Source organism: Silurus aristotelis (assembly GCF_946808225.1).
Source record: "Silurus aristotelis genome assembly, chromosome: 8".
In the NCBI taxonomy this organism is placed as follows: Eukaryota; Metazoa; Chordata; class Actinopteri; order Siluriformes; family Siluridae; genus Silurus; species Silurus aristotelis.
Window position 1 is genome coordinate 14,020,347 of NC_139581.1, and position 27,103 is coordinate 14,047,449.

Here is a 27,103-nt window from a genome sequence, read left to right on the forward strand (position 1 = left end):
AGTGTATATTTAACATGGATTGGTGACTCTAAATTTCCTCCCTGTGTGTGTGTGCATGTGTGTGCATGTGTGTGCATATGTGTGTGTGTGTGTGTGTGTGTGTGTGTGTGTGTGTGTGTGTGTGTGTGTGTGTGTGTGTGTGTGTGTGTGTGTGTGTGTGTGTGTGTGTGTGTGGTGTAGTACCCTGCAATGGACTGGCCTCACATCAGGGTTATTTTTTTTACTTTTTGGCCAAGCTTTTAGATTAAAAATAAACAGTCCACTGATGTTGAATGAATGAAAAATTATTTAACAACAAATTTAATGAAAAGAGGAAAAGAGATCTACCAGTGAGATCATATGGCAAATCATATGAAATATGATCATATCCCTGACATCATACAATACAACCAAAAGTATATAGACATCACTGTAAAATTCGAAGCATCATGATGTATAGAATTTATCATTGTATTTGATTAAAATAAATAAATAATAAATAAATAAATAAATAAATAAATAAATAAATAAATAAATAAATTCCCTTTAGTAAAAGTAAAGGGCTGAACCCTGTTCCAGCATAACAATGCTCCTGGGCACTTAGTAAGCTACATTAAAACACTTTTTGATTAGGTTGGAGTTGAAGAACTGTCCTGCACAGAAATCTAACTTTAATCCCAATGAAAAAAAATCATCAGGGCCTTACCTCATTATTTTGGTGGCTGAATAATAAATTCTCCACAGCTCTACTCTAAAAACCCAAAATGGAAGTTATTATTGGAGGGTATTATAACAGCCAGGGAGCACTAAATCTGGTTAAATCTTTGAAATGATACACCGATTCATGTAACTACTTTAAACATGTAAAATAATAATAAAAAGTAATATAGTTTTACGTGTACTCATCAATTATTATGCAATTAGCAGCAAAATGGTCTAATGAAACAATAATGTGAATGAGTGGTAATTAAGTAATAAGATGTATAGCATGCAAAGCATAGACAGGATTAATGAAAAGCTTCTAGAATATCCACACTATGAGCTGATAAAAGATCTCTAGTCTCCTCTGCTGGTCCTTTTTGGAACTACAACAATAAGGGAGTAATACAGTTTATTATAGTTTTGGGTTAAAAGAGGCAGATTTGTTTTGAAAGAGGCAGATGTAGAGGATGGGGGGTATGGAAACGGATGATCCGCTGTGGCGACCCCAAGAAGCGGAACAAAGAAGAAGATTAAAGCTAGTTTCAGAGTTTGTCAAAACACAACAATCTAAATAAATAAAGCAACCAAAAAAACAAATCAACCAACCAACCAACACAGAAACAAACATATACACAAATAAAATTCCAATCCATATGGTAATATAGATTTGTTACATAAATCAGCATAGGCTATTTTTTTTTAAATGCACATAGTTTCAATTTATATTTAAAAGAAAAGAAAATGCTATTTATTAATATTTATATATTATTATAAAATCATTATTCTTGTCATTTTATATACTTTTGTTCAAAAGAAAGAGGCATGGGCTTTTTAGTTTTATTAAGAGGCATTTACTTTTACAAAACTAGTCAAAAACCTTTTTTATTAACTGTATATGTATAGCTCTTCTCTCCAGCATGTGTCAGAGTGAAACCTGCATTAGGTGCATTACTCTATCAGCGCTTTGTCTGTATAGGTAGAAATCAAAGCTCTGAAATGCTGTTCAAGTATTTTTATCATGCATTTGATTGACTGTCTCAGAGACCGTCTCTCTGTAAAATAAATCGGTCAAATACAGCTGACAGAAACAAAGACCCAGATGTTAACTGTAGCTGGAAGAACAATAATCTTGATTAATAAACTAATTACTGATCGTATGCAAGCAATATTGAGTATCTTATTACAATCAATAAGTTCCATACATTACGGGCATTTATATTCCAGAAGATGAGTGCGTGCGCGCGCACGAGTAACTGCGTTAGGGGTGTAACGGTACATTTATTCGTACCGAAATTTTCCGGTACAGGGCTTTCGATTCAGTAGACACATGCGGTTAAAATGTTCCCTCAGAAAAGTGGTGGACCGCAAGTTTTTGCACATTCTGTATTAACCAAATGTGGTCTAGCAAATCTAAAATATTTAATACATTTCATTTTCATTACTTATTTAATTTAATTTAAATCAATGTAATTTTTGGTAATTTTTTATTAATTTGATGTATTATATTTTATTTTGATTAAATATGATAAACTATTAATTTATACATTATTTAACCAAGCAGGCATTTTATTTAAAATTGTTTAAAAACTGTAAACTGTTGATGTTCACAAATTTTATTAATAAGAGTTCAAAAAAGATGACAAGCAATTTAATGTTTTGCATTTCTTCCCCCTAACCGTACTGATATTGTACCAAACAGTGACTTAAAAACTGAAGTACGTACGAAACCGTGAATTTTATGAACCGTTCCACCCCTACAGTGAGTGTGTGCTTTGCTAGGGGACTTGTGCCATGGACAAATTATTTGATCAGTTCCAGTATAAGTATCCAGTTTGTGAGTGGCAGTTAACATTTTACTTGGGTGTCTCAAAGATATTTGCACTATTGTCTTCCTGCACGGAGCATTCTGTTTTTTTAAATACAGTACCTAAATCAAGAATACATCAACAGTGTTACTTAAATGACACATAATGGTTGCTTCAGGATACTACACAGAACCTGCTAAAGAAAGTACACTCCTGCTTAAATCCCCAAAAAGGAATCTGTGCATCATAGGCTCTCACCCTACAAAATTAAATACGCATCCTAAAAAGAGAAAATAAATCTAAAATTTCTAAATCACTGATTTTATGTAAATGAAACTTTAGCCAAAAAAATCTAATAAAGAGAAGAAAAAAGCTAGATTTTAATTATGTTAAAATCTAAACATTTAATTAATGAGAACATTTTAGCTAGTTAGACTATTTTAGCTTGCTGGCAAATGTATTTTGAAATTATTCAAATCTTATCTTGTCTTATACTTTTTTGACAGCTTACCCTAGAAAGTCCAAAACAGAGGGAAAAAACAGGTCAAATGTTTGTACACAAATTGTAAGTGATTTAGATTTAAATATGGGAAATTAATAAGCAGATACTTATAGTCGAGGGTCTCCTAGTGATCAGGGTCATGGTGAATATGACCAAATAAATCCAGTCTCTAATCTGCTTCTGGTTCATTTATTCAAGTGTGGATTGGGCCAGATCCTGTGATCCTGTGACATGAAGTTCTCTAAGAGAGAAAGTTTAAAAGGAGCTTTAGTACTATTTTTACATCTAATGAATCTTTCTTGATTCATTAATTCATTAATGTTTTAAACACATTAAATGGCATTGGTCATCTAATTGTATTTGTGGCAGATAGATGGCAGCAGCAGCACTAATACTAACAACCAATGGTCCATGCTTTAAATAGTTTGTTATATATTACAGAAAAAGTAGACTAGAGAGCAGATTTTAGTTCAGTTTCAATTTTTTTTCTCTACCCCACTCAGCAGTTTAAACCTTTGTTGGTATTAATGACATTAACATTGGATGGAGTTTTGAAGAAGGAAGGGTGTAGGTGTCCATGTGTGCGAGTGAGTTTGTGTGCGTGTGAAGATAAGCATGTATTCTCAGGGATCAAAACGAGTTTATTAAGCCGCAGGCTGGCATGGAGAGACCCAGATTGCTCTGATAAAGGCCACAGAGTGAAGGGAGGAATGAAAGTTTCATTTCCTGCTTGCACGAGCTGACATATCAATGCTATCAGGAGGACTCAGGCTTCGTCTAAGCAGAATGACTGACAAAGAAGTGTGGGCAAGAGAAAATGCCAAATAAACCATAGGTAAAGTAAACAAACCATGTGAAATGGAAATGCCTGGAAAAGATACATTCATAAATCATTTGGATGCCATATACAGTAGATGTCCTATAAAACAAACGATGGCATACCTTCAAAAATGACATTTACATGTAGCCAGCATTTAAAGCTCAGTAAGTATACTGGGCATTTTGGTACAAATTCAATATGCTAAAGAGAATGTCTGTGTGGAAAAAGGTCAATTTTTATAGGCCAATTTTGTAGGTAGCTATATGCTATATGTTATATGTTCTTTATTGTTGAACAAATAAGTTTGTGGAAAATATTGAAAGAAAAGGAAGAAACAATTTTGTGTACTGCATCCAGATAGGGACAGATAGGTAAAGACAGAAATGGGGAGATGGTGGCATCAGGAAGCGGTACCAGGGTGTTTAATATAGATCCTCAAGTTCGATAAAACCGGCAGAAAAACAGGAGGCTCCCATCATCAGAAGAGCAAGGCTCATAGGAAATTGCCTCAATGGAAAGCACAGTGCGAGGCAGGAGGCTGCATTACCAACACCTTAACTTCAATCCTGTTATCAACTGCATGCATCTATTGTTGAATTTGTATTCCTGTTCAATGTTTTCTGACTTTTAATGATTAAAGTATTACCAGAGTAGAAGACTAAACTTAATAAGGCTAAACTTTAAGGATGAATTATGTTAGGAGGTTGTTACTGTCACTCATGACAACAGAGGGCAATTTGTAGAGATCGTCTTACCATCATAGCTTGTGATGGGAATCGAGAGGAGCTCTGAGTTCATGACTCCACTTGGTAATAACATGTAATTTTTCCCTTACTATAAGACTAGAATGATTTGATTTTAAAAAAAGACATTTCACAATATACTATATCGCACATCCACTTGACAATACATGCTTACAGAGAAAAACACTGAAGAGGCCTGCTAGCCACCTCTAGATCTTTGGCCCAATCTCTTCCACTCCCTGTTTCTCCATTTTGCTGTCAGTATTTCTTACCAAAACTGAAATAGGCTCCTAAGAACCAGATATTTCTGCTCCTGCCTCTCTAAGGAAGGGCAACACCACTGGGTTACAGAACCACAAATTGGGTGAAAAATTGCTTCTATCACTCAATAACAGTGCTCAACAGAGCTTGTGAAATGGTCTAATCTCCTTCTCCTGAGGCATCAAACAGTTTGCCAGAACATCTGGCAAATAAAAAGTCAAAATGCAATGGCCTCTGCAAACACCCCCACCAACCCAAATGCCTTTACTATAACACAGCCAAATCATAATACCTTTCTGAGAGCATTTATTTTAAGAAGGCCTTCCTCATTTACCTGGGATCTAGTAGTACGTTATACTATATGATGTTCTGCCATAACAGGCACCAACATTTTTCTTGTCACAGCTTCATTTATCTCTCACTGACAGTCATCCACAAACAACTTGAATGGCTTGTCTACTTTTATCCTGTAAATCTAGAGAACATTCTGTGCAACAAATCATAGCTCACCAGCAAATGATGATCAGTTCATAGCTTTGAACAATGCTTTCCATAAGTAACAAATCATTAAGCACAAGTTTAATGATGCAATAACAAATCTGATCACTGACACAAAGTACTCATGAAAGGCACTCACACAAGCAACTATGTGCTTGTCTGTTATTCCTAATATGAGTATGGTTGTACAGAAGTCTAATAACATTTCTCTGCTCAAGCCCCTTTACAATGACAGGGTCTCAGTTTATAAAGAGTATTAGAGAGTATTCAGATCGAAATAGTTTGATTGAGGACAGAGTTGAAAGAACCTTAAAAAGAAAATCAGTCTTGGCAGAGTTCATGAGCTGTAATTAAACTATATGTCAACGTTATTACATCATGCGAATTGGCATTGGAAAAATTTGAAATAAACATTGTCAGTGAGTTAATGGTAAATCTGACTCATGAAATTTGGATGCATTGCACTTTTAAGGAGAATTAATTAGGAAATGCCTCATAGTAAATGTCTTGGTTTACTGCTGAAACATGCAATTATTGCTTTTAAAAAACTCTTTTGAAATTCAGGGAAAAGAATAAATGAGATGTTGCATACAATGTTAAGAAATGAGTCACACCAAATTTGTACAATACAAATTTTATAAAAATGTTAATTACATGTTTATAGTTGTGTTGCCATATTTTGTTTGAACCCTACAACAGAGGATTGCCCTGTTAAGTAAATGGTACAATAGATATCACTGAAACCTGTTGATGGAAATCTGTATGCAGATTTTGATCTCTAATGAGCAAGCTAGAGGGGATTGTGGCAAGAGGTGACAACATTAACTATCCAAAGTATCCCTGTCTAAGAATATTGTATTGCATTTTGTTAGTTGTATAATCATATGGAAAAATATCACACTAACCCCCACCCCCACCCTACACAAGAAAACACAATCATTATTAATACATATACTTTTATTTCTTTAATATTTCATATATAATTCATATATATCTTTATTCTATATGTATTAATGTAACAGTCATGTAGACATACATTGATAAAGTACAGGAGATTTTAATTTGATAGAGAGTAAATTGTAAAGACAAGAACAATATAGAGGAAGAGGCATCACTATTTTGAGGCACACACTAAATACATTGTATACATTCATGTCTGCATGCACACACACACACACACACACACACACACACACACACACACACACAAACAGATCAAACCATGGCTTTTGACTTTTCTACATTTACTTAAAGCTCACACACTTTGAAAACGAACAAACATCACACACCCGTATATGTCCTCCCAAGAGGTTGACAGGTTGTCACATGACAAACACAAACAGCAACACTCACAAAAGAGACAGGTACATAGTTGCACTTTCAGTCACCCCTTTTTTCTCCACAAGAAAACCTTGTCTATAGGGTATAATAAAACCATTTGTAACAAGCACACTAGTATTTGGTTTCTGCTACCTTGTCATTCACATATAACATGAAAAATTAAGTTTTGCTGTTGGGGTCCAGTTTCTTGAATGAGGCAAAGGAAGATGTATTACATCGATGCAATTCCATAAAGCCTTCAGAATAAGTTTGTTACGTGAGGTTCCATAAACTCAGAGGTGTGATGAATAGATATACATACACCTACACCCAACCACTCATACATACACCTACAATTGCAACAAACCAAACCTTGCTTTCTTTTTGTCTGAGAAGCATAAGGAGCTGTGATCTACATTTAACAGTATTAAAAGTCAAATCCAATTATATTTGGTTTTATAAATATACATAAATGTAAAAGCTACCTGAAATGTCAAATGCATATAAAACTAAAAAGTTAGTTAGTGGGAGATCTATGCATTCAGATGTCATATTTGATCTGAAAGTGCTAAATAGAGTGAGACGTGTATACTGCGTATACTGCCCATTTAATGATTCCTTTAGTACGTCTAGTACATTCGTTTAAAACAATGGAACAAATCACAAAATCACAAAACTGAAAAAGACATTTGTGCTACCAGACTCCTTACTCGAATACCCAATAGATATATCTTTATGGCAGCTGCTATCTCACACATACATTTGAATGCTGCCACATTTAAGAATGGTGGGGAATAGAGCAGCTGGATTGCTGGATGCAAGAGTACAGCCATCGCATGTTCGGGATGGAGACGCCTTTGGCAGATCTAGGATATGAACGGGGTGGAATCCCCACTTGTGCTACATGTCCAGCAGAGGGCGAAGAGTCTCCACTCACACAGCATTGGTGATGATGATGTCTCTGTGCAGGCCTTCAATGTTTGCAGGCTCAGGGGTGATGCTCTTCATTAGACGCTGAAGAGAGGAGAATGAGTGAGCATACATGCTGTGGACTGCAGGATATAGTCATACATCAATGAATAAAAGGGTTAGATAAAAAAAAAAAATCAGATAGGAAGAAAAGTTCCTAATGATTTCAGTTTGATGTGAAATACACGGGGCATCTGTATGTATATATTTCTTTCGCCAGTCTGCCAGCTGGACAATTTGTATAAGGATGTTGGATGTTCTAGGGTCTATGGTCGCTTTTCACAATAGACATTCTCTCAAAGCAGCTTTACAGAATTTAAGAATTAAGGTGAACAATGTTGTTTTTTTTTTCCCTGATGAGCAGCAATGGCAACTGTGGCAAGGAAAAACTCCCTTAGATGTTATGAGGAAGAAACAGACCAGACTCAAAAGGGGAACCTATCCTCATTTGGGTGACATCAAGAGTGTGATTATAGTCTTTAAAACATTACAGAACACCGGAGAGTAAGAACTATCACCAGAGCACCGGAATGTAATATGAGTAATGCCATTAACAAAATGCAATTGGTTTAAGGCCAGCAAATACACTCCATTCAACCACCAAATAAAATGTTGAATCATCTTTATAATATAAATGTTTTTTCACAGAGATAGAAAGACATTTAAAGATATCAGAGCTCCTTGTCAATGAAACTGCATTGCTTCCGAAACTTCAGAAAAAAACTGGGAGGGACTTTTCTCCTGTGCATGGACTGATGACAAGTGCATTGTTTTTTCTCAGTCTGGTAAATCATTAGGAATAAAACAGCTAAAAGGCATATACTGTGAGTTTCATGAACTGTGCTCATTGTACAATAAATGTAAAACAGCTCTGACTGTTAAACTCCATTATTTAATTAGAGTTGGAGGAAAAGAAGAAGTCCTTTCAAACTACGCACTTTGCTTTATTTTTAGCCCAAAATGAGCCTCATCCAGCAAAAGAAGGGCTTGAAACATGAGCCAAAAACAAAAATGATTCCAGCAGCTTTAAAACCACAGTTACAGACTTTGGCATTGTTTGCTGGGATCTGAGGTTAATGGAAGCTTGTAAGCCATCATTATTATTTAAGCAGATTGATGTGGTGGTCTAAAGTGATGTGCCGTGCACTTTCACACTAGCTCCATCAAATCAGTAGCAATGTCAAATCTGTAGAAGTTTGTACAGTGCATTATGGGTATTCTGTATAATAGGCTGTATATTTGGATTAAAGCTATGCTGTTGCAGACCCCTGGATACTTACCAATAAAGCTTCATTTATTGAATTCCCCAAAACAGGCACTATATGCTGAATAGTGTGTCAGTTTGAAATTATTAACACCTGCACCTGTATTTGTTCCAATTTCAATAACAGGTCTGAACCAGTTAATCAAACCACAAACTAACTAAAGCCCAGAGTAATTTATTTAACATTACATAACACCAAGGACATGTGTCTTCACCACCAGGTAACAACTTTAACAGTGAACATACATCCTCATTGACACACCCTTTCAGTACTGTTGTGTATTTAAGGCGTATGTAAACAGGTAACACTAGTCCTGGCTGACAGCTCCATCAAAAGCAGCCGGACGAGAAGCAGGAGCTGGCAGCAGCATCTGGACAATGCTTCCATCTCTCGTCATGTCTCACATAGATCAAATGGATAATGTAAGTCACAGTCTTCTAACAGCGTGTTTATCTAATTAACATGCAGCTCCTCTTTGTCGCATGTGCGCTACTGAATGATGACAGATGGGTTTTGGTTCTGTTGTTCCGGGTGCTGGCGTACCTGTTTGAAGGTCCCTTTGGTGGTGAGCAGGTGGTAGACCATGTAGGAAGGCACGCAAATGAAAGATGAGACACCGATGCAGTAGCCCAGTACAGTGGTCCAGAATGGGAACAAATAGTTAAACAGTTTCACCTCAGGAGGGAAGGCCAGGAAACTTCCAATGATAAACTGTACATTAATATCACAGGGAACAAAAAATTCTTCCTGTAAGTTAGAACAATGAATGAGACAATGTGATAACATTTATTGGAAAAGGTTGCATTTGCTAAATATGTGATAAATGTAAAATCAACATGAATTAGATAATAATAAATAAATTCTATCTGAATTGCATCATTGTTTAAGACCTCTTACGAATGGTCACACTGCTATGTCTTAGTCCTAGCTGAATAAATCTAATATTACTTAGCACCATTTTATCTGTTGGATGCCGTTTGCATAAAGAATTGTACTGTTTGGTTGAGACTAAAATCAGTTTTGGACCCATGCAAAGTTTCGAGAAACAATCTCTGAAACCAAATGAACTCAAATGCAAACTGTAGCATGTAATCAACACATAGGGCTAGGCTTTGAATAGCGTGCTTGCTTCAACTTGTCAAGTAATTTCCTGTTTCAACAATGGCAGGAAAATGTATATTATGTTCTGCAGATAAGATATAATACCTTCTAGATGTATGGAGTGTAGTCAGTATTCAGTCAGTATTAAGTCTCATAAATTAGTGTTGTATAAAAGTTAGTAGATTTTATCTGAACCCTTGTATCAAGTAAACACAAAGAACCAACTACTTGTATAAACATCAATAGGAACTTTTGTTAATTGATGTACCTATATGTACCTACATCCTGTAATGATAATGATGATGTCACCAGATAATGATATAAGGTTAGAATGAATCCTGAGTATGGAGTTTAATATTCATGGCAAGTGTAAAAACCCTATAACTGTTCTTGGTTTTACTCTGTCAAAGAAAATAGGGAAGATGATGTGAGTTGTTTTGGGCTTGTTTTACTTGACTGACCAGTAGGAAGCAGGGGCATATGGCTACCCAACAGACCCTCCAGAAAAGACCAGGGGAGAAGCCAAGCATCAGGTGCACGTCATTGCAGAAACGCGTCGTCCCTCAACACAAAAATAGGCACACAATAAGGCCACACAAAATAGTACAGAATTTTGATTTCTTAGGTGGCTCTGTTAAAGTTCAGGTATTTACCATAAAACCAGGAAACAGCAATGACTTCAAGGAAGACTACAGTGATGACAGCAGGGCCTGTTGCGTATTCTTCAAATAGTTTCACGACAAAAGCTCCACCCTACATCAACATCACACTGGTAACAGCACTTATTTCCACATGGATACATAAAAAAAATCAATAAAAATTTATAAGAATAAATATGTGATCATTTGTTATGGTTCCTAGAATACGTTTTCAAATGGAATGTTTTGTGGTTGTTTTGCCATACCAGCTTCAATGGCTATTTCATGACCAATACGGATATTAATCAATCAATGAAATTCAATTTACAAAAATGCAAACAATTCTGTACATTTTGAACATGAAGAATAGTGAAACGTGAGTGAACTCACATAGGTAAGTGTTGACAGAGCTCCCAGGTAGCAGACACACACTAGCCCTAGCACAAACCACTCTCTCCTGCGGGCCAACAGGTGAGGAAACTCATCCAACATGGCAGTGATCACTCCTTCCAGCCCAGCAAACTGCAGGTGGAGACATAAATGTTGCTAATAAAGTGGATACCACTGGTAACACGATGCAGACACTGGCGTTAACTATAACTGAAACAAACGCACACTCACAACTCAATGCATTCTGTCAAAGCCAAGCATTGAGCAGGAACAAAGTCCAGACCCACGAATAATCTTATTAGTGCATCGTGATTAGCACATGCTGCCATTCATTGTGGCTGTTTACCTCACAAACTGTATGAGTGGTTTAATATGATCCTTTAGGAAAGATGCATTTAGAAGGGCAAACCAGGGACAGCAGAGTGACCAATAGTCTAAATAAAGCAACTAGCAGACAATACTGTCAGTGAAAACCTTGTGCTCTTAGCCGATAAGCTAAATGCTTAGTAAATACCTGCTTAGTGCTCTACATTCTATTATTAAAATAAGTTGAAAGAGCTGGGCTAATTAACTAGTGGACTGAGAGACTGACCGTGCTGTCTAATCCCAGCATGATGATCATGAGGAAAAAAATTATGGCAAGGAAGGTGCTGGCAGGCATGTTGGCAATGGCCTCAGCATAGACGATGAAAAGTAGACTGGGACCTAAAACAAGAGACAAATATAATGAGGTACTTCAGTAGAAAATGCCACATCATTGAGCTTCTGTGCACACACATTTATAAATATATCTCTTCAGCAAGTTTTATAGACAACAAAAGTTGTATGCAAGGCTAAATGTTTTGTCTTTTGGTTCTCACCAGCATCCTTCGCTACTGTTTCCACCCCCTCCTTCCGCATCTCAGCCATGTAGCCCAGTACAGTGAAAATCACAAAGCCTGACATGAAGCTGGTCAGGCAGTTTACTGAGCTTGTCACCAACGCATCTCTGAGACACAAATAGAAACTTTACAGAACTTATTATTATTTCTTTTCAGAACTTCATTATTTAATAAGTTACATTGCTGTTAACTAATTAAAAATGTCAAATAAAAAATATATAATTGATATACAAATAAATAATCTGTTTATATTTAGTCTTTTAATAGACATGTATTTTTTTATTTTTTTAATATATATTTTATATTGACAGAATTGCAGATTAGTGGTAGACTTTAAAAAACAACCAAAAGCATATCATGATCAGATGTTTAATATTAGCAGTGTACTTGTAACAGTTGTTGTGAAAGGGATTGTAGCTGGCAAAGGCAAGGAGCACGCCAAAACCTGGACCAAGAGAGAAAAAGATTTGGGCTGCTGCATCAATCCAAACCTAACAAGAAAAGAAGAAGATCAATTTAATCCCATAAAGGAATATAATATAGCACTATTTAAAAGAATTATGCTAAGGATCAAACTTGCTTTTAGTATGTTTATTCTTTTTACCGTAGTGCTCAGGAGCTTGTCCCAGTTAGGCTTCAGGTAGAAAACAACGCCTCTCCATGCTCCAGGCAGAGTGGCACCTCTTACCAGAAGGATCAACAGAACCACATATGGAAGGGTTGCTGTCACCCATACTACCTATCAGAGAAAAGCAATTGGAATTTATACATTCTATCGTCCACAGTCTAAAGCAGCACCAAGATTAAAACCTAAAAGCAAGATTAAAACCTTTAAGGTTTTAATCTACAAACTTTTAAATAATGCACTGCTGTTTCTTTCTTCTCACCTTGCCAGAGGTCTTAACCCCCTTCCAGATGCTGAAGTAGACAATGGTAAAGATAAAGAGCAGACAGAGGGCCAGCTGCCAGCTCACTGCACCTAGCTGATGAAGACCCGGGGACAGGTGCACCTGCAACACCTTCCGTCTGAGAGAGAAAGTAAATAAACATAGACTAGAGAAGCGGCACACATTAATGAGGGAACATTTAATGGCAGAATCATAAAACAGTGGAAACTGAAAGTGAATAGGAGTGCTGAGAGAAGGGGTAATGATTAAGAACACACTCCTGGAGGTCAAGGGGAAACATTTATATGGAAAACAGGAAATTCCTGCTGATATTTCTGCTGGTTGTCTTTCAGTGTTTAATAAGCCCAAACCTCAGTAAAGCCTGCAAAAATCGCCTAAAGCATCAGAATAAAGAAAAATAATTGAGTATACCCAGTCAAAACTGTTTTAGAGCTCCAAAAGGCTTCTAAGGTGATGGGGCTGCTCATATTTTATGTATGATTCATCTATGACTATATCCTCAAAATCTGTCCTCAAAATGAAACTTTCTGCTGTTACAGAAAATATTATATCATATTTGTTCACGGTTATATGCATTTGTTTCTCAACATAATTTTGTTTTTGAATGTATTTATGTTATTGTTAACCTCTATGTATTTTTAATGTTTTGTATTTTTTTTAGCCCTATTTCCCTTTCCCTAAGTGGCTATTCCACTTTTCAGGCCGCCATTGTAAATAAGAATTGAAGAATAAAAATAAAGGTTAAACAAAACAAACAAACTGAAGACGTGGATTTGTTTTCTTTCATGCTATTCCTCCCTTGCTCACTCTCTGGCCTCTCTGTAGGCTCCTGGCACTTACATGCACTTACGTATAGAACTCCTCGGCAGGCGAGATGGATTCGTTGGTCCACGAGATGTTACTGTCAGTAGACAGATACTGCTTGCAGTTGGCCGTGTTCCAGGAATTTTTGCAGGTCGTCCATGGAAGTGTAGTGTTGAAGGAGGACAACAGGTAATACAGAGCCCATGCCATGATGGTGTTATAGTAGAAAGCAATGTACAGGGCAATAATGCAGATGGCAAAACCAATACCTATAAAAAGAGACACAGCAAAAAAAGTTCATCTTCTTCACTGGGCTTCAAGCGTCTTCCACTTCAAAAAGAGGCGGGATGATGACATTTATGACACTTCCATAAAATCGAAGTTCTATAGAAGCTGGCATTTTGCAAGGGAAATGTGACTATTTCCATAACAGACAGTACAACAGCTATCAACAAAGCAGCACACAGGCAGTAGAGAGAAATTGGAAAGGCCTCACGTTTGAGTGCAGTATCAATCTCATCATTTCCATATACGTTCCATTTAACGCAGGTCATTTTTGTGTGACTGTTAAGTCATAAAAGAAGGAATGCACTGATATAAAAAAAAAAATTCATCCAACGCTAAATCCTTATCCTTTTAACCAATGTGTATGAAACTATTTAAAAATTGAACTAGAAATTTTTTTTACTTATTTTGTTGGGCAGCATTTTACATACAAATACCGGATCTTGGAAGAAGCATCAAATATGCAAGCAAAGGAATGAACTACCCATTGAACACTGAGTGCATGATTATATTATAAAGCATTATTATTTGAACATGCTTACTCAGATGTAAGAGGTGTCTTACCCTTGAATATGGGGCAAATGTGCTTCCAAATGGATATGCAGCCACTGCGGTGGAATTGCCCGAGCGCCAGCTCCATGTAGAACAGAGGAACACCGCCAAACACTGCCATCAGCAGGTAAGGCAACAGGAAGGCACCTGGATAGCACAGGGAAACAGTTCAACAGGTTTAAACAAGTGATAAATGCTTGGATTCCCTGGAAATAATGAAAGCTTTCAACTAAAACCACATTAATTCATATAAGAGATTTGAAAAAACAAACAAACATGAATGAACAAATGGTTTTTAAGAAAGTGAAAAAAATTTGGAAGAATGTATGTCTGTTTCACTCTGTCAAAGTAAAGATTCGTTTAGAAAGGCAGCACCAGTTCAGACAAGCGTCTCTGTTTGAATAAAGCTTTATTTATGTGCTTTTGACATGAGTTTAAAGATAGCACTTGATTTAGTAGCTGCATGCCAGGTTATTAAACAATAAGAGATTGAAGTCCCTCTCATGAAAGCTACAATTAGTGTTGGTAGTAGCATGTGTGTCCCTAGCTGCTCTATCTCTCACTCGCCCTCCTATCTTGCATGGTAGAACAGGAAATTACAAAGATTTTATTATTTCAGATTCAAAGGAAGGAGGCTGAATCCTGTTTGGAGTGAGAACATGAGCAGTCGAGGATAAAGAGGAAAAAGAACAGCAGAGTTCACTATAAAATAACACGCTCTCTATTTGTTCCCTCTAAAACAACCAGAATCTAATCGATGATGTTTCAGAAAAGAAACACAAATCTTTCTGACAAGTTGCTGTTACCATTAAGTTGCTTTGGACTCAATCAAGCTCTATGCTTTCACAGACAGAATGTCATGCGTGAAATCGTGACTGCTTACTGTTAGATGGTGTAAATGTTTTGCTCTGTCCTTTGCCCATTAACTCACCCCCTCCGTTCTGGTAACAGATGTATGGGAAGCGCCACACGTTGCCAAGGTCCACTGCATAGCCGATGACCGAGAGGAGGAAATCTACCTTCTTGCTCCATGTCTCCCTGGGTGGATCCAGACTGGTCTGCTGAACCACAAGCGTTCTGAATCCCCCTGAAGCACTTGTCTTGTCCCCTACAGCCCCTGTGCCTTCCCTTTGGCTCTGAGCTGATGTACTAGGGTACCCGTTTGACACCTGTGTGGACCCTGAAACTAGTTTCTGCCCTTTCTCAGCAACACTGCCATCCACCAGCCTGCCATTCTCTTCAGATTTGTCCTTTTCATCTACGTCCTCTCGGTTCATCATCGCTGTCTGTTTCATCTCCATGGTCAAGGTTGAGAGGCTGTGATTGGGTCTGATGAAAGTTTTCTAGCACTGGCTGGTATGGTGCCCATGAGGGGATGCAGACAATCGAGAAGAAAAGATGGACTAGCAGATCAGGTGAACGGAGAGATACCAGCAATGGACCTGAAAGTTTATTCCACTTTAACAAGTTCCAATAAACCCCTGTCGGAAAAATAAAGAATAGTATGTTTTAGGGCATTTCACAAAGTTGACATTGTCTATTTTAACTTTTTCACACCACCGCCATGGAAAAAAACACACAATCTAGTGACACAATAAGTGATTACTCATTTGACTGCAATAAATTCAACCAAATTACATCTAATATGAGTAAATGCTCAAACTTTAAAATCTTTATTTCAAGAAAAAGGAAGGAAATTTGTACAGAACTGCAAAAAATGACTATTTTTTTTTATTATTTATTGAATTTTTTCCCTGACATTGTTGGGCTGCTGAAATGAACATGCGAGACATTTTAAAATGCTTGGTCTTTGCCTTTATATAAAAAACATTATTGGAGAAATTAGGAAACTTGAGAAAAGACTTGTGAAATTCGAACAATGCCTATCTCATTTAATTTTACCCTGGACAAATAAACTTTAAAAGACATAACATCAGTGCTTTCCTGCTGTTTTATGGCAGCAAAAAAAAAAAAAAAACCTTTATAATGGGAAATCAAGTGGTGTCAAGATTTCAAAACAGCTTGAGGGCAAATCAAGGATGAAATTGAGAAAGAAATTTGTAAGCATTAGTAATGAAACAAAATATTTGCTTGTATTTCTTTGTTCAGAAACCACACAATTAATATAGTTAGATAAAAGAAATCCCCAATACTCAGTTGAAGCAGTTTCTGCAATGCAACAATAGAGCAATGGATGCCCTACAGTCTGCTCTCAATTTCATTTCATTTCTTCCAGAAAAAAGGAATTAATTAAAATCACCACAATGATGCAATCCTCCTTATGAAAAAGAATACACTTTAAAATGTTTGGCACAATATTTGCCCACACATTTTATAATGTTTCCAGTGGAAACAGGTTTCCAATGTTCCCTCGGCACTACATGTTTATTAGGTATTACTAACAATTAATTGTGTTCAACCAAAATCTCCACATACATTTCCTATTAATTATTTTTTAATGGTTATATCCATTGTGGTAGAGGTGGAAAGTGTTACACAGGAACAATCAACACAGAGTTTGATTTTTACACAAGGATACAATTATTACACCTTTGAATATTGAATATTATTGAATCAGACTTTCCTTAACACATTGTCCAAAAGTAGCACATTGGAACACTCGGGCTTGATTCATTAAAACTATCAACTTTAACTGGTGGTTAAAAAACCATTGCAAAATAAAAAAAAATCTTTCTCTTCCAGACTTTAGACCGTTGTCTAAATACGACTAAACTCTGTTTACACATGGCCCCGAGAGAAATAAATAGGAACAACTTAGAACATTTTGAAAAGTTCCAGCCTAAAAATATCTGGTTAATCTGCAATTATACTAACTGATTTCACCTCGGATAATGGTACCATGATAACAGTCCTCATCCTTGTTCTGTTCTGGCTCTTGTTATTCTTGGTATCAAGAGTCCAAAATGTTGAATCGCACAAAAAGACTGGTGTATAATTAAGATGCTCATTTTAAGATCATTTGATTATTAATTGACAAGCTTTTAATACCTTGAATATAATTTTTATATATATATATATATATATATATATATATATATATATATATATATATATATATATATATATATATATATATATATATATATATATAAAATGTTCAACTCATCCAACCCAGGCATGAAAAGATTCAACTTTGTCTTTCTAAATTCTTTACACTTGCCATAAATTGCAATTATTTATTTTTACTGAGAAGACAAAAACACGCAATGAATATGCATGCTCATACTACTAATAAAACCTACAAATCTTATGATGCAACATAAGATCATTCAGCAACAGTTCGATTGCTGAATTGAATCATTCTGACCTGCTTCTTTTTTTTTTTATTTTTTTTTTTTATGCATTATTCAGCATTCTCACATCCCTAATCACTTTTTACAAAGTTACCACAAACACATCCATCAGCAAATGTAGTTTATAAAGTGTATTTTACAACACACTAAGAAACATGCAATCACACACAAGTAAAAACCTGTCACCGTTTAAAAAAAAAAAATTTTTTAACCTAACACTGTACACAGCATGCGCAGGACAACCCTACCGTGCAGCAGTGGAGCGGTTCTGTGGGGGTCTGTGTGCGCTGGGCTGGTGCTCACCGACCCTGGGAGCCAAGTACGTAAGACACACCTACCTAACCCTCCTGCACGCACACACACACACACACACGCACGCTCTCTCTCTCTCTCTCTCTCTCTCTCTCTCTCTCTCTCTCTCTCTCTCTCTCTCTCTCTCCCTTTTTCTGTTTCTCTGTCTTCATTCCTTACACACACATTTACAATAGTCACCAGCCTTATTGATCCCTCGCTCTGTCTTCCTTAGCTCCAGTCTGGTCATGTAAATGCAGTGGTGCATGCTCAGGTGATGTACTCTGGACTCTCTGTTTATTTCCTCTCCATAGTTCATTATTTTCAATGAACTACACACAGCCACTCAAGCTGATCTTCATTTCCCTGGTATGTGTCTTACATGTGAAGGGAGAAAATATCCAGTTTGTTGTGCAACATCTTTATAGGACAGTAACAGTACACAGATTATGGTAATGGCGTTTAAAACAAAAAGTTCACATCTGTAACAAAGAATTCAGGAATTTTCAGAATGAGGGCTTTTTATAATATGATACAGTGTTATGAATACATACCAAATTAGTAAAGAAATATTAAAAAGAAATATAAAGCAAAGCCCCTATTTTGCTTAACTTAAATCCAGGAAAAAAAAACAAACAAGACATTTCAGGGCAAGGTACATGAATTCCCATCTGTTACTCTGGCATGTATTAAATCAGGGCTGACCCACATTCTAATAATCCTACTGAGATTCTCCTTTCTTCTTCTCTCCGTTTTAAATTAGTGGCAGGATTAAGGCAAGTAGGTGACAATAATTAAAAAATGAACAGAAAAGTTATTTTAATTTGGCAGAATCAGCACAACTAAATAAAGTTTTATATTACGTAGTTACAAGTATAGATTAATGTTACATATTTATTTATGATTAATATGCAATGTAATGAATCCTTGAAACATATTTCTACATATCTGCAGACATAATGTGATGTTAAATATATAATATATATATATATATTAATTAAAATCTGCCCTGTCTGTCCTCTCCATGTTACTAAGGGTAAATGCATGGTACAATGTAAATGTTCAACGTGTAATTTTTAGAACTATATATATCGACACTAAGTTTAATGACAACACTTAATTTTTGAGAAAAGATCAATAGAAAAGGAATTAAAGAAAGCCTGCACAACTCAAATACAATATGGATTGCAGTTGTATTCATAATATAATCTTTAAAATGTAAACATATTACAGTCCTAAAAAAAAGTCATCAGGGGAAATTTTTGTTTTATCAGTAAGGAAGTCAACACCCCTCACCCGTACAAACACACCCATAAGTAAAGAAACTCTGGCACGTTACAAAATCATTACTTTGCTCTTGCAACATTTTCTTCCTTTTTTTCTTATCAAAAATCACTGCTGACAGTTTGGGAGATGAAGTTTACATATATATATATCCTCAGATGCAGATAAAAGCTGGCTCCGCATTGTTTTTCAACTAGCAGCCACACGGCACTGATCACTATCAAAAGCCATACAAAAGAGAACAGTAATGAACTCCCACGCCACAGACAGCAGTCTGAGTCCTTGACACAGAGTTTTTCCATCTCGCAGAGGAGCAAGAACATACATTTCAGAATATATGGTTTACAACACTGTCAATCCTGATATTGAAAGATAAATGGGGTGGATCAATTAACAATAATGTAAACAAAATAAAACTATATTATAATTAAATATAACTATAATTATATAAAGTATGTCACAAAAGTGTGTACACCTCTTACATTTCAGCAACCATTTTAGTTTATTTTCTCAATATTGTAAAAATGAATATTGGATATACTTTAGAGTAGTCAATGTGCAGCTTGTTTAGCACTTCAGATTTCTGTCCTCATAACTTCTCATTATTGTCCAACTATCTGGCAACAAAGTGAGTACACTCTAAATCATGTGTGTCAAACTCAAGGCCTGCGAGCCACATCTGGCCCGATGTACAATTATATCCGGCCCACAAGATAATTTTATATAGATATAATATTATTGTTATTAATGGTCCAGCGATATGAAGCACTGATAACACACAAACTACAGATCCCATAATGCAGTGCTTCAGCTGCCTTGCCAAACTCTAGGCTACCTGGGAACATTCCAGCATCAAACAAGTCAAGCTTCTGTTGATGTATTTAACCCTATTGTACAGTTATTGTGAAGCCCCTCACTATGGCAAAGGAAAGGTGGTTCTGAAAACAGAGCCTTTCAAAACCGATGGGAGGCTGAGTATATGTTTACTGACATTGCCGGTAAACCCGTGTCTTATTTGTGAAGCCAATGTGGCTGCAATTAAGGAATTTAATCTAAGACGGCACTACGAGACCTAACATCAGGAGAAGCTGAAAAACCTGAATGCAGAGCAGAAAATACAAAAAGTAGAAGAGTTAAAGAAGAATCTGACATTTCAGTAGACGTTTTTCACCAGAGCAAAATCACAAAGTGAAGCTGGTGTGAAAGCAAAGTTTTTTTGTGGCAGAGGAGAATTCAGAGCCAAATCAGCCCGGCCATTTACCGAGGGACAGTTTCTGAAGAGCTGCATGATGAAGGTGTGCGACATCTTGTGTTTGACAGGAGATATTTTTATGGAGAGCAAAAAATGTATTTAAAGTTTTTTTTTTTTTTAATGGCATAAGAGCAAAGAAATCTGATTGCTTTGATTTGTAGTTATTTTAATGTTTACTTAAACACATTTTTGTAATCTATATTTTCAGGATTCTTTTGCAGCATGTTCATATATTTAACTTGTATAATTTTGACAGGATATATTTTTATGGAAAGCAAAATATTTTAGGTTATTTAAAGTTAAATTGATTTATTCTACAATCATATTCCTGTCTTTTTTATTCATATTTATGTTAAAAAAACATTTAGTTTCAGTGTGTTCAATAGATGTTTATCCTGTTCGGCCCACGACCTAAAGTGTGCTTTGAGTTTTGTCCCCCTGTGCAATTGAGTTTGACACCCCTGCTTTAAGTGAACATGTCAAAACTGGGTCCAAAGTGTCAATATTTTTTGTGAGCAGCATCTAGCACTGCTTTAATATACTCCTGGGCATGAAATTCACCAGAGCTGCACAAGTTGTTGCTGGGATCATCTTTCAGTCCTCCATAATGACATCACAAAGCTGCTAGATGTTAGACACATTGAGCTTTTCAACCATCTGCTTGAAGATGCCCTACAGGTGATCAAAAGGGTTTAGGCCTGAAGACATACTTGGCCACTCCATCGCCTTCACCTTCAGCTTTCTCAGCGAGGCAGTTGTCATCTTGGTGGTGTGTTTGGGGTTGTTTTTGTTTTTTTATTCTGAATGGGAGGGTATCATGTTCTACTTCAGAATGTCACAGTACATGTTGGAATCCAATTTGGAATTCACTCAATGAACTGCAGCTCTCCAGTACCAGCAGCACTCATGCAGCCCCACACCATGATGCTACCACCACCATGCTTGACAGTAGGCAGGACGCAATTTTCTTGGTACTCCTCACCAGGACGTTCCTACACATGCTGGACACCATCTGAGACAAAGAAGTTTATCTTAATCTCATCAGACCACAGGACATGGTTTTAGTAATTTATGCTCTTGGACAGGTTGTCTTCAGCAAACTGTTTGCAGGCTTTCCTGTGAGCCAGCTTCATAAAAGGCTTCCTTCTGGAACCACGGCAATGCAAACCGACTTGTTGCATTGTGGGGTACGGTCTGAGCACTGACAAGCAGACCTTTTGTTTCTGCAACTTTTAAAGCAATGCTTCCAGCACTCATGCATCTGTTTTTTTTTTAAGCAGCTTCTGTACCTGACGCACAGTGACGCACAGTGAGGGTGTTCTTATAGCCTAGGCCATCTTTGTGGAGAGCAACAATTCTAATTCTCAAATTCCGATAGGGTTCTTTGCCACGAGGTGCCATGTTGAACATCCAGTGTTCAATATGAGAGAATTGTACTCAAAGAACCAAATTTTAACTGCTCTAATAAAAGATACACACATTTGTATGGTCCTGTCAAACAGACAAAAACATTAACATGATGAATAGGACATGTGGCTTTAAACATGGTTAAACAACATACAGCTGTTATCAGCTAGGGTTTACTCACTTTTTTGTCAGCTATTTAGACAATAATAAGTGATTTTCAAAGGGCAGTAAATCTGTACTGCTTTACAAGCTGCAAATTGACTAGTTTGAACTCCAAGTTTGATTTCTATAGTATTAGAAGATATACTAAAATGGTTGTTGAAATGTGAGGGGTTTACTCACTTTTTTAGACACTGTAGGACCATTTTCACTGAGTTAAGTTCGTAGCCGATAACACAGAGAAAAATAGTCTGTTAAGTCTGTGTTTGTTAAGTCTTTTTTCTATAAGAGGCATGAATGAAATGTGCAGTAACAGGGTGCTATGCCAACGATTGTGGTTTTTCTCCAGTCTCCAGGAGCATATGCTGGCATGATCAACAAACTCTGACCTTTGAAACATGTTGGTGTGTTTTCCAACGTCTGTTTACAAGGGTAGGGGGTACAGATCAAAGACAGGAGGGATCATGGAAAGGGAATATAGGAGGAGGAGAGTCCTGAAGGCTAACAGAATAGAAACTGTTTCTGTTTTTTTTTTTAATTTTTTAATTTTTTTTTTGTCTTGTTCTTTTGGCTCCTTTCATGTCATAACCCTGACTTAACCTCCATATTTTCTAAATCTTAACTTCCAATTTTGGCACTAAGCCGAATCTGAGGGTTGTGGTTTTGTCTTGTAGACTGATGTTTCATAGACATGGCTAAAATGTCTATTCCAAAAACTTGTTTTATAACAGCCACATCTAACCGCATCTAACATCATTTTGTGTCACATTAATATATATATATATATATATATATATATATATATATATATATATATATATATATATATATATATATATATACGGTTAAAGAATCTTATATGGAGAGACATTTACCCTACCTGATAAACCAGTCAATGCTAAACCACTTCACTGTGCTTTCAGCATCCCTTCAGTCTGCACTTCAGCTCACTCTGCAAACTGTATACACAAGCACACACAAGCTGTAAGAATCATGCCCTATTCCAGAAAGTGGTTTATTTTTTCTTTTATTCTTCAGCACACTGAAAATATTCCCTCAAAAATTATTACCTTGTTGATTCCCATGTCACTGTCTATGGAATTATATGTGGATGATGTCAGAGATGAACTTATAAGATCTAGTCAGCAAAAAGCAACATGGCAGACGGACATAAGTATTACCTCTAACGCACACACACGGAATGGCTTTTCCCCTTTACAATTCAAAATACAGGATACCGTCCAGCAAACAAATACACATAAACACACAAACATACCCCATGGGAAGCTTGCCTTTCCAATCTGCCTCTGCTACTAGGTTAATCCTTAAAAAGCTGAAGGAATGGAGTGCAGGGAGGGAAAGAAATGAGGGAGGAGAAACATCTAAAATAGGTGAAGAGTTAATTAAAACAAGGTTGATTTGGAGAGTGGAACCAGACACTTACATCCCATCAATGTCACTTGAGTGTTTGCAAAATTTCTTAACAAGTGTCTGGACTGAAAATGTAGAACTCCTGCAGAGAGAGAGAGAGAGAGAGAGAGAGAGAGAGAGAGGAAGGAAGCTCTGTACACAGTGAGAGATTTTGGAAGCTTTTGGATGGGACAAGGCCATTAAGATGTACACTTCTAAAAACACCTTTAAAACCTTCATTTTGGTCTGCTGCATGGGACCCTACAACCTCTCACAGCAGTGCATACCTCCATCAGGCCAAGTAAGACACAATCTTTCTTCCAAAGGAATTTTACATCCATGACAAATGAATCTAATATTGTAATTTCCTATGAAGGGGTGAAACCTGCACTGACGTGTTGTTCTGTGAGCATCCCACTTTGTAAGAGAGTTCTGTGAAACATTACCAAGCTATTTTAGTGTACAGTTGTTGCTGTTGTATCTGGAAAATTAACTCTTTTTGAGTTAAATTAAACCAAAATATTTGGTTATTTAGGATATAAGAAATGTAATAAATTATTGACACAGGATTAACACAGATTAAAAAACTTTAAGGTCAGAAATATAAAAAAATCACAGAGCCACATGCAATAAGAAGCTTCCCTTATCTTCCAAGACTTCCAGGACATGACTGTTACTCACAGTTCATCTGAGACTTGCAGCTGCTGATGTGACGTTTACTGACCTCTATTGGACTGACACAACCACACATGCATACACATCACTTATTTACGTATTATTTGGAATCTACTTCTGCATATTTGTCAAACAAAAGAAATCCTCACCCGAAATGCAGACTAAGACAAGGAAATTATGAGGAAACACAAACATGTTTTCAATGATAATTGTCTTTAATGAAAGAAACAATGTTTTGCAACACATACACAATGTGGCCAAAAGTATGTAGACACTTGACCCCGACCCTGTTTCAGCAAAGGTCCATAAAGACATCTATATAGAGCCCTGTAATATACTACACTGAACACCTTTGGGATGATTGGAAATAGAGAGTTCCTAGCCTCACTAAAGCTGAATGAGCAAATCACCCCTCAGGCACACTCCAAAATCTGATCGAAAGCCTTCCCAGAAAAAAGGAGGCAGTTACTGTAGCAAGGAGGGAGACAAATCCATATTAATGCCCATAGTTTGGAAAACAGGTATTTAAAAAGCACATCTGGTTTTGATGGTCAGGAGTCTACAAACATATGGCTATCAGTTGAAAATTATTGTATGGTTGTGCCATTATTAGCAGCAACAACATGCTTTATATAGAAACCAACTGGTTCACATAACTGGAGAACTGGTGGAATATTGGCATACTTGTTTACAAAATTACTTTACTTCAATCACACTGGAGGGCGTTCTAAGAAGAAGAGCCCTATTTAGGTCCTAATAACATCTCAATAGGGTTTAATTCCAAAATCCTAATTTTGTTATTCTGTACTATTTAGATGTACACTTGCTAATGTGCTTTGGATTGTTATCTTGCTGCATAACCCAATTAAATTTTAAATTACAGATTAATGCTTGAATGATCACTCACAATTTTGTGGTAAAAGGAAGAATTCATGGTCATGTCAACTGAAGCAATTTGCCAATCCCCTGAAGAGCCTAGGCATCCTCACACCATCACACTTCCACCACCATGTTTCAATGTTGGTACGATGTTATTGTGAAATTTTGTCAGCTGCCACTCGGGTCATCGAAAGAGTTCAACTTCCAATTCATCAGTCCACTTTCAAATTTAAATCACTAGTTTTTTTAGTTTGGAACTTTCCTATGAATACCATTTAACTTTTTTTAAATGATGGATTAAAAAAATTTTTTGCTACCTTCTTCTACATCTATATGTTCTTGAAAGAATTTTTGTTAGGCCAGCTACTTCTGAAAGATTTTACCAATGTTCCAATATGTCTCCCACTATGGTTTGCTATGCTTTTCAGAATGATACATTACTGGAATTTTTTTTTTTTTTTTAATTGAGGTACAGTGTGCTGCTTCTTGAGACCTTTTAGCAGTAAACTAGCCTGAAGTTGGTTAAATGAGCAACTAAGGTGGAAATTTTATTTTTCCCAGATCGTTTGTTTTAAAACAATAAAATGTGACAAATATGCAAACATTAAAGAAACCACAGGATAAAGAAAGTTTTTCACCGAAATACAGGTCTAATCAGTGCTAAGTCAGTGGCACATTACGTTTTACATTTAGTTCAAACCATTTAAAAACTACACTACCTTCTCTTCAAAAAACAAGTTGCGAGTTCAAGAATTCCATGAAAAAAGGAACATGACCATAAAATCAAATTTGGTCCAACATGAGGCCTCTTGGCAAAGTCCCTTTGCAAAAGATCTTAACAGGATTTTCTAGATAAAATAAACAGTTTAACTAGATTGCTGGGTGAATAAAAGGATCTTATATGGTGTGTATTTTTGTTTACCCCAGTTAGTTTCACAAATGTGAGTACTAAGTGCTGACAAGGTCGTATATAAGCGCTAGCACATTTCACTGTTTCTAAAATTCTGCTATTTTGTTACATAAAAATTCCCATTATATCTGTAATTCTTTACATTTAAACCATTACTACACATATACTGGGCTGTCAATCAGTGCTGTGGTGACTTTGGAAACCATTTCACTTGGTTTAAATTTAAACAAAACATTTGTCCATTGCTTATAGAACCATTGTATTAAAGTGACATCACACACAATTGTGCTGTTGTACTCAATCTCAGTATGGCAGTGATTACCTGCGTCTCTTGATTCTATAAGCAAATCACACCCGTTCTGATATTTAGTGTAACAACACCCTTGCTAGTATGATATTTTATAATTATACATGCAAATGTTAACTAAGAAGGTAGACACTTTGATCAATTGGTTTAATAGTCATTAATATTTACATTTAATTTAATTTCTCAGGTGTTTTATTGAGCTAGAGTATGCATTTCCATCAAATACCACCCAGAATATTTTGTATCCCTTACCTACCTGCGGAGAGGTGTCACATCTTTACTGTTTCCAGATTTTTAACAGTAAAGTAAGAGGAAAGCAAGAACAATCATATACAATCCATGACAGCAAAAATTCTACCCCTTTGATTAGTGTACCTTCAGTATATATTTACTACCGCTCAAAACCAAAACTTTGGTGGATGAAAGGTCTTCACAGCAGACTTTCCTAATTACTCCTTCACCATTTAGTCTCATCAACCTTGTGCAAAAAACAAACAAACAAACAAACAAACAGCATTCTTAAACTCTGGCGTGCTTCTGTTGTTCAGAGGTACACATTTAAGCTTGAAGGCCTCGTTGTAAACTTCAAAACAAGATAGAATTAATGGTTTTTGGCTTGGCACTAAATGTTTTATGGAAAAATGCTCACTCCACAACCCAGGTGCATATGCTTTTATATGCTGTTCCATATTAATTAGCAGTGATTGTTTCATCGTTGGAGAATTGGCTAATTAATCAATGGTGTTTACTGAAAAAGATTATTATTCCAATGAAATGAGATAACAAATGATG

The 27,103-nt window shown here is 36.3% G+C and overlaps 1 protein-coding gene across 1 annotated transcript; it reads right to left on the bottom strand.

The window, feature by feature from the left end:
* Positions 1 to 6,249: 6,249 nt before the first annotated feature.
* Positions 6,250 to 18,082, bottom strand: slc6a4a (solute carrier family 6 member 4a). The gene is made up of 14 exons (XM_083548598.1): positions 17,986 to 18,082; positions 15,355 to 15,904; positions 14,436 to 14,570; positions 13,633 to 13,855; positions 12,762 to 12,900; positions 12,479 to 12,613; positions 12,262 to 12,365; positions 11,854 to 11,981; positions 11,586 to 11,698; positions 10,994 to 11,125; positions 10,619 to 10,718; positions 10,427 to 10,527; positions 9,408 to 9,575; positions 6,250 to 7,644 (listed from the first exon to the last, which is right to left on the bottom strand). Exons 2-14 carry the CDS (start codon positions 15,722 to 15,724, stop codon positions 7,564 to 7,566), a joined length of 1,929 nt encoding a protein of 642 aa, XP_083404724.1. The 5' UTR covers positions 15,725 to 15,904; positions 17,986 to 18,082; the 3' UTR covers positions 6,250 to 7,563.
* Positions 18,083 to 27,103: the final 9,021 nt, after the last annotated feature.